Source organism: Oryctolagus cuniculus, chromosome 11 (assembly GCF_964237555.1).
Source record: "Oryctolagus cuniculus chromosome 11, mOryCun1.1, whole genome shotgun sequence".
NCBI classification, from domain to species: Eukaryota; Metazoa; Chordata; class Mammalia; order Lagomorpha; family Leporidae; genus Oryctolagus; species Oryctolagus cuniculus.
The window spans coordinates 68773425-68788057 of NC_091442.1; the positions used below are offsets into that span (position 1 = coordinate 68773425).

The 14633-nt window shown below is 40.3% G+C and overlaps 1 protein-coding gene across 13 annotated transcripts in view; it reads right to left on the reverse strand.

Annotated features, from left to right (window-relative positions):
- Positions 1-14633, reverse strand: part of GRIP1 (glutamate receptor interacting protein 1) — a 739429-nt gene that overhangs the window by 160993 nt on the left and 563803 nt on the right. For all 13 annotated transcript variants that reach the window (XM_051846415.2, XM_051846410.2, XM_051846412.2 and 10 more), the window contains one exon: positions 2230-2365. In XM_051846415.2, the coding sequence (XP_051702375.2) occupies positions 2230-2365 (136 nt within the window). The remainder of the gene's footprint in view (positions 1-2229; positions 2366-14633) is intronic.

The window sequence follows — 14633 nt, forward strand, 5'->3', positions numbered from 1 at the left end:
CCAAAATTGAAATACTTAAAATTCTTTATACATTTACAACTTTATTTGAGAGGCAGAGAAAGAGAGGAGAGAGAGGAAAGGGAGGGAGAGAGAGAGAGAAATGGAGAGTGAGAGAGAGAGAAAGAGAAGGGGAAGGGGAGAGGGAGGGGAGCAGGAGGGGGAGGGGTGAGGGAAAAGGAGGGAGTGGGAGAGAGAGAGAGAAAGGCCCCATCCACTGGTTCACTCTGCAAATATTTGCAATGCTCAGGGCTGGGCCAAACTGAAGCCAGGGATGTGGGAACTCAAACCAGGGATCTCACGTGGGTAGCAACAGCAGAATCTTTTCAGGCATCACCTGCTGCCTCCCAGAGTCTGTGTTAGCAGGAAGCTGGAGTCAGGAGCTAGAGCTGGCTATCAAACCCAGGGACCATGACACATGATGTGGGCATCCCAGCCACTAGGCCAAATGTTCACCCCTACCTCCTGCATTTATTTTACACAGGTCCAGCTCCACGCATTCCCCCTTCAGAGAGCCATCCTTACACCTCCAGCTTGAAGTCCATGCTGTTGCTTTGACCTTGGCTTGACTGCAATCTATGGCAACGTAACCACCTAAGGCTGTTGTAACACGCGCGCTGTTGCTTTTTTACCATTATGGAACCCCATTACTGCTCCCAAACTTCCCCAGGCTATTTTATACTTTTTCACCCCTAGTAGACTGTAAGCCTCTTTAGGGCAGAGACCTTATCTTTAATTATTTTGAAACTTTATCTGCAAAATAGCAATGCCTTAAGCAATGAATATTTGATGATTTTTAATGCTCCATATTAAAGGCCCAGTATTACTTTTAATCGTGGCACTAATACAACTGAAAGCAATATTTTCCCTGTTCATATTTGCTTCAAGGGCTAGACACAAAGGAGCTCTGAAGACATATGAAGCCCTAGCATCATGGACTGGCCATAACTACTATAAAATAAAGGAGGCTGTGGGTGTGGAAAGATGTCTCTTTTAATAGCCTAAGGAAAGTGGATTAAGCTGCTTGAGTTCACTTTAGGCTTTGTTACAAACAATATCTCAGATCATAGAACACTCAGCTGGAGTCAGTCTACAAACTGTACAAAGAGGCTTGTCATTAAAAGTACACATTATTTTGGAAAGATGCTTTATAAAGAAAGAAAATTTGACTTGGAAGTATGTGCACAAGAACATTGGTGTCCAGGATTTAAGATATGCTAACCTGACTTTAGTGAAACCTGCTTCTTCTATCCCCTCTTGCTGAGAGGGGACAGATACTTGTTTATGTATCTATTTGAAAGTCTCATACACAGAGACAGAGAGAGACCTTCAATCAGCTGGTTCACTCCCCAGATGCCTGCAACAGCTGGGGACGGGCCTGGTCAGAGCTGGGAGCAGGGAACTCAATCCAGGTCTTCCACGCAGATGGCAGGGACTCAGCTACTTGATCCATCACCTGCTGCCTCCCAGGGTGGGCATTCATGGAAGCTGGAATCCGGAACAGAGCTAGGATTCAAACCCGGGCACTGCAATCTGGGATGCAGGTGTCACAGTGATATCTGGATCACTGCACCAGACACCTGCCGCTGAGAGCCGTTGACAGTGTGCCTGTAAAGGAAGCCCTGCACTGCACAGCAGCCAGGGCATCCTGCCTTTGGCAGTAACTGGAGCAGCATGTGGCTCAGGGGAAGGATGTGAGACCTCCCTCTCTAAACCTTCTGTTCTCTTGAAAACCGTCTTGGCGAGAAGGAAACTCTCACACGCAGAAAAGGAGAGAGGATGTGGAAAAGCAAAATCTGTACTCAGACTTGGAACGGGGCCTGCGCTCTGTCTAGACGAGCCACATGCCTCTTTGGCAGCTTCCCCTTGACACGTTCCCTGGGTCATGCTTTTCACACTGAGACCATGCAAGTGTCTTCTGCCCACTGCAGCCTTCCTGCTGCTCAGTGGAAGGCGTGGGGCTCGTTAGAACCTTGTGAAGCCTTGTGAGGGCTGCTCCTGAGACGACAGAAGAACCTCCCCGGTGACTCCAGCACAGGCCAGGGAAGCCGTGCCGGCAGACCCCGGGAACAACTTCTGAGACCAGGCCCTCTGTGCCACTCTGCAGGGAGGCACAGCTTAGCAGATGGCAGCTGTCACTTATTTATTAGCGACCTTTTCTGATAAAGCTTTAATTTTTGAATTAATTACATGCTGTGTTCCTTCTCCCATATTCCCCCATGAGGCAGGTACCTGGCAGCGATTCCTCCTTGCCGCAGATTAGACACCCTTGGCTTGCCGTCCTTATCAATTCCTCCCGACACCGTCAGACCCAGGGTCGTGCCTTCCTTCTTCATCAGTTCAACAACGGTGGAGCCCTTGAACTCTTCTGTTAAAAGAAAAGCATTTGCTTGATTAAATGAGAGCAAAACCACTGATGTTGTTCTGGGGAGGATTAAGCGACTTCTCCCCAAAGCCTTTCTACTTTTCTTTTTATGAGAAAAGTCCTTTGGCCTCCTTCCATTTATAATCTGCAGAGGATCTTAGAAAGATGTGCATGTGGATAAAGTTCAGCAGATATCCCATGAGAGGTTATTCAAATGAGTGCCCATGGGGTACTTCACTCTTGGCTGACAATAAGTAGCCTGCACTGTCTACATTCAAGAGATTATTTCATCCTTTGTTTTCTGCCATTCTCAAATGACTTTCTCTGGTTGTAACTCCAAAGGGAGCAGTAGGAAGTTGCAAGCAGTTAGAATGGAATTTTAAATAGGAATACAAATGCATACAGTACAACCGCAGCAGACTAGGAAGTCAACTGACGGAAGAGAGCTTTCTACCAGTTCAAGAAAAATATACTTGTGCTACTTTGTCTTTCAGACGCAGAGTACAGTGGCTCAGGTAACAACTCAGAGTTTCTTGCAGAATGTATCATCATACAGCAAGGCAGAGCTGGTCCTCAGAAGTTCTGATTAACTGCCAGGAATCCCTCATTCTCAGGGTAGTTGTGGTACAGTGGGTTAAGTTGCAGCTCGCGATGCTTGCATCCCATATCAGAGTGTCTGGTTCAAGTCCCAGTTACTCTATTTCCGATCCAGAATTCTTGCTAATATGTTTGAGAGGCAGCAGATGATAGCTCAGGTACTTGAGTTTCTGCCACCCATATGGGAGATCTAATTTTATTAGTTTTTTATATTTGAATAATGACATTAACATTATTGTAGCTTTTAAAAATTTGAGAGGCAGACAGAGAGAGAGACAGAGAGAGAGAGAAATATTTCATTTGCCAGTTAACTCTCTAAATACCTGGAACAGCCAGAGCTAGAGCAGCCCCAAGCCAGGAGCCAAGAACTCAATCTGGATCTCTCATGTGGGTGGCAGGGACACAACTATTTGAACCATCACCTGTTGCCTTCCAGGGCATGCATTAGCAGGAAGCTGAAATTCACAGCAGAGCTAGGACTTGAACCCAGGCATACTAATATAAGACATGGGAATCCCAAGGGCATCTTCACTGCTACAACAAATGCCTGCCCTTGATCAAATTTTAAAATCTCACAGATCTTTGTAGGGATAATGTGTATATGCCAAGCATAGACTCTACTCTCTCAGTGCTGGGCAAAGCAGAAAGTAAGTAAACTTTAAGAATATCCTTTCTTCCAGAAATAAGAGTAGAGTCAATATTTACCTGTCCAGAGGCTAATTATGATAAACACTGTTTTACAATTCTCTGTGATGTTATTCCCCCCTGCCCTACAACCACACTTTCTGGGTAGGCATGATCAAACTAGACAGTTTTCCAACTCCTCCCGAATCATGTTATAAATTCCAGGGGTTACGAACTTAGAGCACATCAAAGACATTCACATTAAAATGCAAGAACAGACTTGCTTTTTCAAAATCAAATTTAAAAATGACTATTTGCATACCTCTGCTCTTTCCTTAATTACATATAACAGTTAATTATAACTTTGAAAGTCTCTATGAAGGCTTACCATAAAGGTTTTTAAAATTGTTGCTACTGATATATCAATCCACTAGCCAATGAAAAAACCAAATTGTGTTAGGGAGAGAAATAATCTCTTTTATGATCCAGTAGGAGGCAAGGGGCAATAGGGCACCCACTTCCTCTGTGATGAACAGAATGCCATTCAGGTAGGGCTCTGAAGACTGCTAAATCCTTGGGGCTGGTGTTGTGATGTTGGCATTCCATATCAGAGTGCTGGTTCGAGTCCTGATGGCTCCATTTCCAAAACAGCTGTTTGCTAATGCAACTGGGAAAGCAGAGGAAGACAGTCCAAGTGCTTGGGCCCCTGCCACCCATGTGAGAGATGTGAATGAAGTTTCTGGCTCCTGGTGTAACCATTGGGTAAGTGATCAGTAGATGGAAGATTTCTCTCTTTCTCTCTCTGCTTCTCTCTTTGTTGCTCTCCTTTTCAAATAAATAAAATTAATAAATCTCAAATTTTGTTGTAAGATGTATTTATTTCTTTGAAAGGTGGATGATAGAGAAGGGGGAGAGAGAGAGAGAGAGAGAGAGAGAGAGAGAGAGAGAGACCATCCATCTATTGTCCATTAGTTCATTCTCCAAATGGTCACAATAGCTAGCTCCGGGCCAGACCAAAGCCAGGAGTTAGGAACTCCATCCTGGTCTCCTAAATGAGTTGCAAGGGCTCAAACACTTGGACCACTTTCTGCTGCCTTCCCAGGCACATTAGTAGGGAGCTGGATCATAAGCAGAGTGGCTAGGACTAGAACTAGTGTTCTGGTGTGGAATGCCAGCATTGCAAGCAGTGTCTTAACTCACTGCAACAGAACGCTGGCTCCAATAAAGCTTTTAAAAATGCTGAAGACTAGTTAAATATATCATTACTGTAGACTGGTACATTCATTTAGAAAAAGGAGTGCCAGGTCCTGTGATTTTTAGTATCCCAGTATACCTGGCTAGAAGTCTGCTTTTTCATGGCAGTCTCACTAGATTGCCTATGTGGGTTGTTATAGTCCTTTAAAGAAGCCAAGGAAGTGTGTATGAAGTCAGCTTCATCTATTGCATTTTGCATGAAGGATGAAATAGGAATTGAAAATCAAGAATGAAAATTCTTGTCAAGTGAATAGAACTACAGAAACTTTTACATCATTTACCAGAAGCATTTGTAACAGAAGTCCATCACTGTGTACATTCACCTGTGCCTACTTAAAATAGAACAAAACTACCCCTTCCTCATCCTCTAGAAAATTACACAGGCTGAACCACGACATGAAGAGACAGACTTAACAACCTCTGTCAATTCTTGTTCACATAAGACTAGCTAAAAAATTATTAAAATAATAAAGTAATTCAAGTAACTAAGATGACATAGTAGATGGTGACGGTTCACACTGCAGAGATGTAATGTATCTACCAAAAATTCTTTGTATATTCTTTAAATACGTGGCATAACCTTGTACATTTAAACATTTGATTATAGATACTCAGGTTTTCAAGGGCAGGGTCCCAGAACAAATGGAATACCGATTCAAAGGTGCAGTCTTACTGGAGGTAAGCAATGCAGTTTTTTCTACAAGGAACATGGGTTCTTTCCAGGCTTCTGCCTGAATCCTAGAAATCTAGAAAAGCTCAATTCCTTCAGTTTAATTTTATCACTATAAAAAATAGAAATACACTGATCTACTTTTAAACTTGTAACACTCAATTATCTTTTCATTTAAAAATGTCATATCTTTTCCCAAGAGCTAGTTTTAACAATGTGAAGGAAATATTCACACAGCACTTAATTGAGTAATTGTGAACTCACTGATTCAAGAATTTACTGAATGCCTACTGTAAGCCCAAGCAAGAAACTTCAAGATGTAAAAAGTTAAGGCCATGATCTTCAAGATGCTCATAACCCAGCTGCAAAGGCAAAGTCACAGACCACCATGCCACAGGGTGTGCCATGCGGAAGAATCACAGGGGAGATGGGTTGGGTACCCCTGTGAACTCAAGGGTCAAGGTTCCAGCTTCAACATTTTTTTCACAATTTTATCTTCTGTCCAATATGCTGTACATGCTTACCAATCAGGATGAGCTGAGCAGACAAAAGAAATAATATAAATTAGGCAAAGCCCAGGAGCAAAGATGGAATAGTGTTGCAAGAAAATGGGCCGAATCATAAGTATGTTAACTACCAATAAGTTTCTCTGGGTCCTGTAGAATTGACTAAATCTGTTATGGGTGTTTCTGAACTGGAGAAATGGACTGGAGAGGGAAGAACCTGCTACTGAAGACTGCTTTCTGCTACCCTGCATTCTTCACACAACTAATCAATCATTTTATGTCTTTTTTGGTGTTTAATGTTTGCATAATGATATAGTGGCAAAGCGAAATGAAGACAGATGCATTCATTTGCATGAGTTCACTTATACACAAAAGCTTACTGAGCAAACTTTGCAGTAAAACCCTGGAACTTGGGCAAGCCAATATGTCCTGGGAATTTCTTTCTGTTGCGATTTGAACTGCGTAAATACCTCCCCCAGTAAAGAGGACCTTGTATCCAACATCATTGTCTCTCCAAATTAGTAAACAGCATGGGGAACAGGTGATGCCCAACTGGCAGGAATGAGGTAGTTCTGGATTTAATGCTTTCCTTAATCACCATATATAATCATCATAGAAAGGAAACTGCAGGTTTACATCTGTACTACCACTTACTCAATATAATCAATAAGAATCTCCACATACAGCATGGGATTTACTTGTTGGCTGCTTTTCTTTGGGTTTCTAATTCTATCTTTCAAATTACTGAAGCCCAGCAGGTTTTAAGAAAAGAAACAATGATCATTTGCAAAACCAAGAGAATCATGAAAAATCTTTAGAAAAAAATGAGGAAATTTGAGAATACAGATGGTTGCCCAATTAATATGCAAAAAAACATATCCTTTATGTAGACAGACAGCCAGTTAGAAGTTATCATAGAAGTTCCTATTTACAATAGCCCACAGGTAAAATTCCTAAAAAAAAGAAATTTAAATGTACAATATCTATAGAAAGAACATGTTAAAGCACTTCTGAGGGATATAAGAGCAGAAAAAATGAAAAAGTATCCATCTCTCATTCAGTAATAGCTTAGCACTTCCTATGTGCCAGGCAGTGTTCTAGGAACTGACAACACAACAGTGAACAAATTACAAAAAATCCGCACCATCTAGGACTTACTATTTCAGTGGACAGAATAACCCAGCATCAAAAGTGGCCAATTATCTCTAGATTAGTTCACAAAGTCAACAGTATTAATAAAAGTGCCCAAAGAATTTTTTTTAGCACAAGATATATATTACATCATTGCAAAATGAAACATATATCCTTGCAAAGAAATCGTGCTCCCAGGGTGGATAAGCTTGCTGTTCCATTCTACCATGAAAGAATAGAGCGAGGCTATCCAAGAAGCCTCCCTGAGCGAGGTAATGGGGTTATAACTAGATGTGACACCACCAGGCATGTCTCCTACAGGAGAAATTATAGGAAGAATCAGACAACCAGAAACAAGGGCCTAGGATGAGAAGACTGGCAAAGCTCTCAGGGTTTGCCAATCCTCTCAGCCCCTATCCCATCAAATTGGTCAGAGTCTGCTTGGACATGCAATGCAAAAGAAAGCAAAGCAAAGCAAACCACACGAAATGAAAAGAAGTATCATAGGCACAAGGGCATTCCAAACCCACAGCAGATATTATTATTTTTTGTGTGTGACACTGTTCAGAACAAAGGTACAGCATAATAATCTTATTTTGTTCCCTAAAGCCCTTGGTGTTTGGATATTCTTGTCTCATTTCTTATTTTAAAATTATCATTAGGCCTCATATCAGCAAAAGGGAGTTAATCCTAATTTTTGGCAATCTTTAAAATTCAGGATCTGAAGAAACAGGAAAGGAATGATAAAGCAGACCATTGTGCCAACACTGAAAGGGAGGAGACTTACGTAAGATTACAACCAAGAGTAATAAGGGTGGACCAGCACTGTGGTACAGCGGGTTAAAGCCCCAGTCTGCAGTGCCTGCATCCCATATGGGCACTGGTTCAAGTCCTGGTTTCTCCTTTTCAGATCCAGCTCTCTACTATGGCCTGGGAAAACAGTAGAAGATGGCCCAAGTTCTTGGGCCTCTACACCCATGTGAGAGACCTGGAAGAAGCTCCTGCCTTCGGATCAGCTCAGCTCTGGCCGTTTTGGGGAGTGAACCAGCGGAATGGAAGACCTCTCTCTCTCTCTCTCTGGTTCTACCTTTCTCTGTAACTCTTTCAAATAAATAAAAAATAATTCCTTAAAAAAAAAAAAAAGAGTAATAACGGCTATGACAAGAGTAAAAACACACCCTAGTGCTGCATCCTGGGATGGCCCATTATGACTGGGCCAGCAGAGTTACTCCAAGGTCTGAAGTCAGCCTGTGTTGGAGGAGGGGAAGGTGTAACAGGGAAATGAATAACACGTGGTCAAATACATGGGTTCTGGGAAATTCAAGTCCTTTAGTTAAAGTTGCAGTTTTTCAACTTTAGCTTCATGTTATAATCACTCAGGGAACTTATAAAATTCTGAGGCCAAAGCCCATCCCAGACCAATTGAATCAGGATACCCACTGATGGGACTTTGTTGTTTTTATTAAACTTTCAGTTCTTTAAAAAAAAATGTACAATTTATTTACTGAGAGAGAGAGAGAGAGAGAGAGAGAGACTGACTCTTCCATCATTGGTTGATTCCCCAAATGGCTGCAACAGCCAAAGCCACAAGCCTAGAACTCCATGCTGGTCTCCCAGGTGGGTGGCAGGAGCCCAAGCATTTGGGCCATCTTCTGCTGCTTTCCCAGCTGCACTAGCAGGAAAGCAAGGTTGAAAATGGAGTGAATGGGGCCAGCGCCATGGCTCACTTTTGGTTAATCCTCCGCCTGCGGTGCCAGCATCCCATATGGGCGCCGGGTTCTAGTCCCAGTTGCTCCTCTTCCAGTCCAGCTCTCTGCTGTGGACCGGGAAGGCAGTGGAGGATGGCCCAAGTGCTTGGGCTCCTGCACCCACATGGGAGACCAGGAGGAAGCACCTGGCTCCTGGCTTTGGATCGGTGCCGCGCGCTGGCCATGGCAGCCATTTTGGGGGTGAACCAACGGAAGGAAGACCTTTCTGTCTCTCTCTCACTGTTTAACTCTGCCTGTCAAATAAAAAAAAAAAAAAAAAAAAAGAAAGAAAGAAAAGAAAAGAAAATGGAGTGAGTAGCTGGGACTTGAATTCACATTCTAATATGGGTTGCTGGCAGTACAAGCAGCAGCTTAACCCACTGTGCCACAACACCAAACCATAAACTTTTAGTTTTGAGATAATCATTGATTCACACATTGGAAGTAAGAAATAACATAGAGATCCCTCCTCAAGGATAACATCTTACAGAACTATCATATAATATCACAACTGGGATACAGCAGGTTTCCATTAGTATGAGGATCACTCAGATTCCCGGTATACACCATTTTCTCCCACCTCTTTCCTTCCTCAACTCCTGGCAGCCCACCTATTTTCTTATTTTGTAGCTTTGTCATTTCGGGAATGTAGAATAAATGAGATCATACAGCATAAAGCTTCTGATGTTGACTGTCTTTACTCAGTGTGTGATTTATCCAAGCAGTTGCTTGTAGCAATAGATTATTCATTTTACTGCTGAGCAGTTTCCATGGTATAGATATACCACGGTTTCTTTAACCATTTAATGACTGAAGAACTTCTTGGTTATTTCCAGTTGTTGGCTACTATCACAGAAGCTGCCATAAATATTCATGTACAGGCATTTTGTGAATGCTAAGTATTCTTCCATGGGATAAATGTCCAAAAATATAATGTTTAGGTCATATGGTAGTCACATATTTATTCTTGTATTTTTGGTTTTTTGGAGTAGCTATAGCTATATCACTTTACTTTCCCACCAACAGTGTAAAAGCATCTTTTTGTGTACTGACTACTTGCCATCTATATATCCATCATGCATTTTTTCCATTTTATAATTAGATTCCTTGTTTTTTTCCATAGAGCAAATATTTTTAATTTTGATCACACTTCTGTGAAGCACAGGAACTCTTTGCTAAGCCTTGGATCCTAAAAATTTTCTCCAATGTCCTTCCTACAGTTTATAAAAATTGTCTACAGTCTTTCAATTTTATGGTCTGTGGTCCACTTTGAGTTACCTTTCATACAAGATGAGGCTTTGGTCAACTCTGTTTTTGCTTTTTTGCCTATGGATGTTCAATTACTCCAGCACTTGAATATGTATCTTTTCACTTTTGGATTACTTATATCTTATTAAGAACCAGTTGGGCATATTTATATGGGGTCTACTACTTGGTTCTCTATTTGGTTCTACCGATCTATGTGTCAGTCTCCCCACCAATACCACACAAAATTTATGACTGTATCTATATAATAAGTCACAGTATGTCTTGAAATTGGGGAGACTGAGTCCTCCCACTTTCTTCTTTTTTTAAATTATTCCTTTGTCTTCCAGTGTAACTTTTGGAATAATTTTGTCAACAGTTACAAAAATTTACTGGGACTAGATTTGTGTTAAACTTGTATATGAATTCAGAAAGAATTAATATCTTTACTATGACTTTTCCAAGCCCTGAACATGGTATACCTTTCCAATTATATAGATGCTCTTTGATTTCTTTAATCAGCTTCTTTTAATTTTCAGCAAACAAGTTTTTGTGAATTTTTTTTTAGTTTCACACCAAGCATGAAATTTTTGCAAGAATTGTAATGGTTATATTATTAATTTTAATGTATATGTTTATTGCTACTAAACACATACACTTGATTTCTATGTATTTTTCTTGTATCTTGTGACCTTGTTGAATTCACTTAGTTTTGGGTTTTCTATGTAGACAATAATGTCTTCTGTAAACAGCAACTGTTAGATTTTTTCATTTTCAATCTACATGCCTTTATTTCTGTTTATTGCATAAAGCACTGGTTGGAGTTCCAGCTCTATATAGAGTAAGAGTGGTGAGAGTGAACATCCTTGCTTTATTCTGATATTAGGGAAAATTCATTCACTATTTCATCCTTAAGTATTATGTTAGCTGTAGATATTCTTTATCAAGCTACGAAAGTTCCCCTCTCTTGCTATTTTTCTGAGCTTTTTATGACAAACAGGTTTGAATTTTATCAAGTTTTTTCCTTTCAATTAATAGAGCCATGAGCTTTTCTTCTTCAGTTTGATAAAACAGTGAATTATATTATCTATTTCATATTTTATTTTATTTTTTTTAACTTTTATTTAATGAATATAAATTTCTAAAGTACGATTTATGGATTACAATGGCTTCCCCCACATACCGTCCCTCCCACCCACTACCCTCCTCTTTCCCACTCCCTCTCCCCTTCCATTCACATCAAGATTCATTTTCGATTATCTTAATATACAGAAGATCAGCTTAGTATACCTTAAGTAAGGATTTCAACAGTTTGCTCCCACACAGAAACATAAAGTGAAAAATAATAGATGATTTTTTTTAAATGATGATGAAATCAGATCAGACCTATTGTCATGTTTAATCCCAGTGAGAGTCAAGTTGGGAGTTGATAATTTCTTTCTTTCTTTTTTTTTTTTTTTTTTTTTTTTTACAGAGGATCAGTTTAGTATACATTAAGTAAAGATTTCAACAGTTTGCACCCCTATAGAAACACAAAGTGAAATATATTGTTTGAGTACTCGTTATAGCATTAAATCTCAATACACAGCACATTAAGGACAGAGATCCTACATGAGGAGTAAGTGCACAGTGACTCCTGTTGTTGACTTTACCAATTGACACTCCTGTCTATGGCATCAGTAATCTCCCTATGCACCAGTCATGAGTTTCCAAGGCTATGGAAGCCCTTGAGTTCTCCGACTCTTATCTTGTTTAGACAAGGTCATAGTCAAAGTGGAGGTTCTCTCCTCCCTTCAGAGAAAGGTACCTCCTTCTTTGAAGACCTGTTCTTTCCACTGGGATCTCACTCACAGAGATCTTTTTGCCAGAGTGTCTTGGCTTTCCATGCCTGAAATACTCTCATGGGCTTTTCAGCCAGATCCGAATGCCTTTAGGGCTGATTCTGAGGCCAGAGTGCTATTTAGGACATCTGCCATTCTATGAGTCTGCTGAGTATCTCACTTCCCATGTTGGATCACTCTCCCCTTTATTTATTCCATCGGTTAGTGTTAGCAGGTACTAGACTTGTTTATGTGCTCCCTTTGACTCTTAGTCCTTTCATTATGATCAATTGTGAACTGAAATTGATCACTTGGGATAGTGAGATGGCATTGGTACATGCCACCTTGATAGGATTGAATTGGAATCCCCTGGTATGTTTTTAACTCTATCATTTGGGGCAAGTCAGCTTGAGCATGTCCCACTATTTCATATTTTATAAGCTGTTGAAATTTGTGTTTTTCAAGGAACTGTTTCATTTCTATTGAATCAGAATCTTTTCAGAAGGAGGAAAGGAGCAATTTTTATTGTTGTTGTTATTTATGTCAAGATTGAAAGATACTGAATTAGGGTCTGGTGCATGAGGACAGATAGACAGGAAAGAGGCCAGCAAATAGAAATTAGATCATGTAGGATCCTTTGGAAAGACAGACTTGAATTTCAGAGGTGAGTCTGTTGTTAGTGTGATGCAGTGATTGATGAAGAATCAGGGAGAAGAACAGCAGACTCGAGGAGAATTATCAGAGGCCACTGCAGCTTTACACTGTATAATGTATATGTTAAATTAGGATAGGCTGTGTCAACAAACCCAAAAATTAGTAATGGCTCAAATACAACAGGAATTAATTCTGTTCATGTACAAGTCTCAATAGGGTGTTGCTGTTCAGCAGTCAGTTCCCCTCCAAACAGGGATTCAAGGATCTACCATGCTGTTTTCTATTTTGTGACTCTGTATTTCTTAAGATTCTGGTTCTCAAACTGTGCACAGAAATACCTCATATTCTATGGTGAACTTACAAGACCTTCATGAGATACTTTAAAATTTCAAGGGAAACATAGCCATACTTCACATCTGTTGGGTCCACTACCACCTATTATAGGGTAGTTCAGTTAAATATTAGATCATACAGCATTGCTGTTTTTGGTGTCATTTCTTTCCAAAACTGGGTTTTTGGTAGTTACTACCAAAAGAAAGCAAGCAAGTAACAAATGAAAATCAATGTGGAACAGGAAATGAGATTGTTGATGATTACTTTGATTTGAACGTTTGAGAAGCTGTGCAGTGTCCAACAAGTGCATACATATCATTTACTAGGTAGTTGCAGCTGCTTGAGATTAAAATAAACATATTCTTTCATTTATAGTTTTAAAAAATGGTTAGTGAGTTGTTGGGATAAAATATGAAGCAGTTATTTAGGCCTAACTACTTAATAAATTGAACTACTGGTATTTCAATTTGGCCTAAAAGTGTTAGAAACAATTTATGGAGACACAAAGAGCTCTGTGAATTGAGTAAATTTGGAAACTTCTGCCTTAGGATTTTTCTGCATGCAGCTGATGGGAGGGGCAAGAAAGCTCTCTTAAAATTCGTCACTGGTCCACTTATGCTCACATCTCAAGGTGAAGTTATTCTATGCCTACCTTTAACTTGAAAGGAACCCAAGAATTAGCCTAGATGGGTGCCCAGCCAGTAAAGTTAGCATGGTCTGGGTGACAGGTCATTGACTCTGCCCTACACAGGCAACAAATGAGAGACTGGAATGTATTTGTGGCTACATGGATGGCATGGATGTCAGATATATTAATGAGGAGAAATTTCCCTGAGTTAGGGAGCAATTAGGATGTGGGAAGCAAGAAAAAGTGAGAGTCAAGAGGACCTCAAGGTTTACAACTTGTTTGATTGGTGGGTATTGACATCTGTCACTGAGAAAAAGAATCTAAAAGACAAGAGGAGATTTGTGTAGTTGTGAGTGATTGGAGTTAGGAAAGGCACCTTATATTACATCATATAAGAGAAACTTAATGACATTTAAATACCAGGGGAAGCTCTGTCATATGATAGTTTTCTTCAATCCCCAATGAGACCTAGAAGAGCCTTTCCCAGAGCTGTAGCACATAAGAGAAAATGCGTTTAAAAGTAACCACCAAGGCATATTCAGCAGCCAAGGCAGTGATGAAGCTCATTATTTTGTGAAGTTCCACCAACTATATGAGATAGTTTTTTAACTATCATAAACAGTGAAACAGAAATACTATGGATGAAAATTCTATACAGTAAGTGCCATATTTTAGTGTCAGAGACAGCGTTTTGTTCCCTGTTGCATCCCCAGTGCCTAGAATGGTGCCTGAACATTAGCAAGTGCTCCTTGGTAACTGCTGAATGAATAAATATAACCACTCCAATACAGGAATTACAACTGACGCACGAGTAATGGCTTTTGAAAAGCAGAATTACTGCAGGCTGGTACAAAAGCAAAAAGGTAAAGGGGCAGAATTTGAACAGCAGCAGCGTTATTTCCCCAAGCTTACTGGGTTGATTATTTTTAATCACGTCTTAGTAGGGGGAATTAGGGTTCATACCACAGTACTATAGCTGTATCTGTGCACTACTTTTGGAAACAATATTATTGCTCACAATACAGGTTTATCTGTATATTGCTTTCAGTGGCAGCACTAGG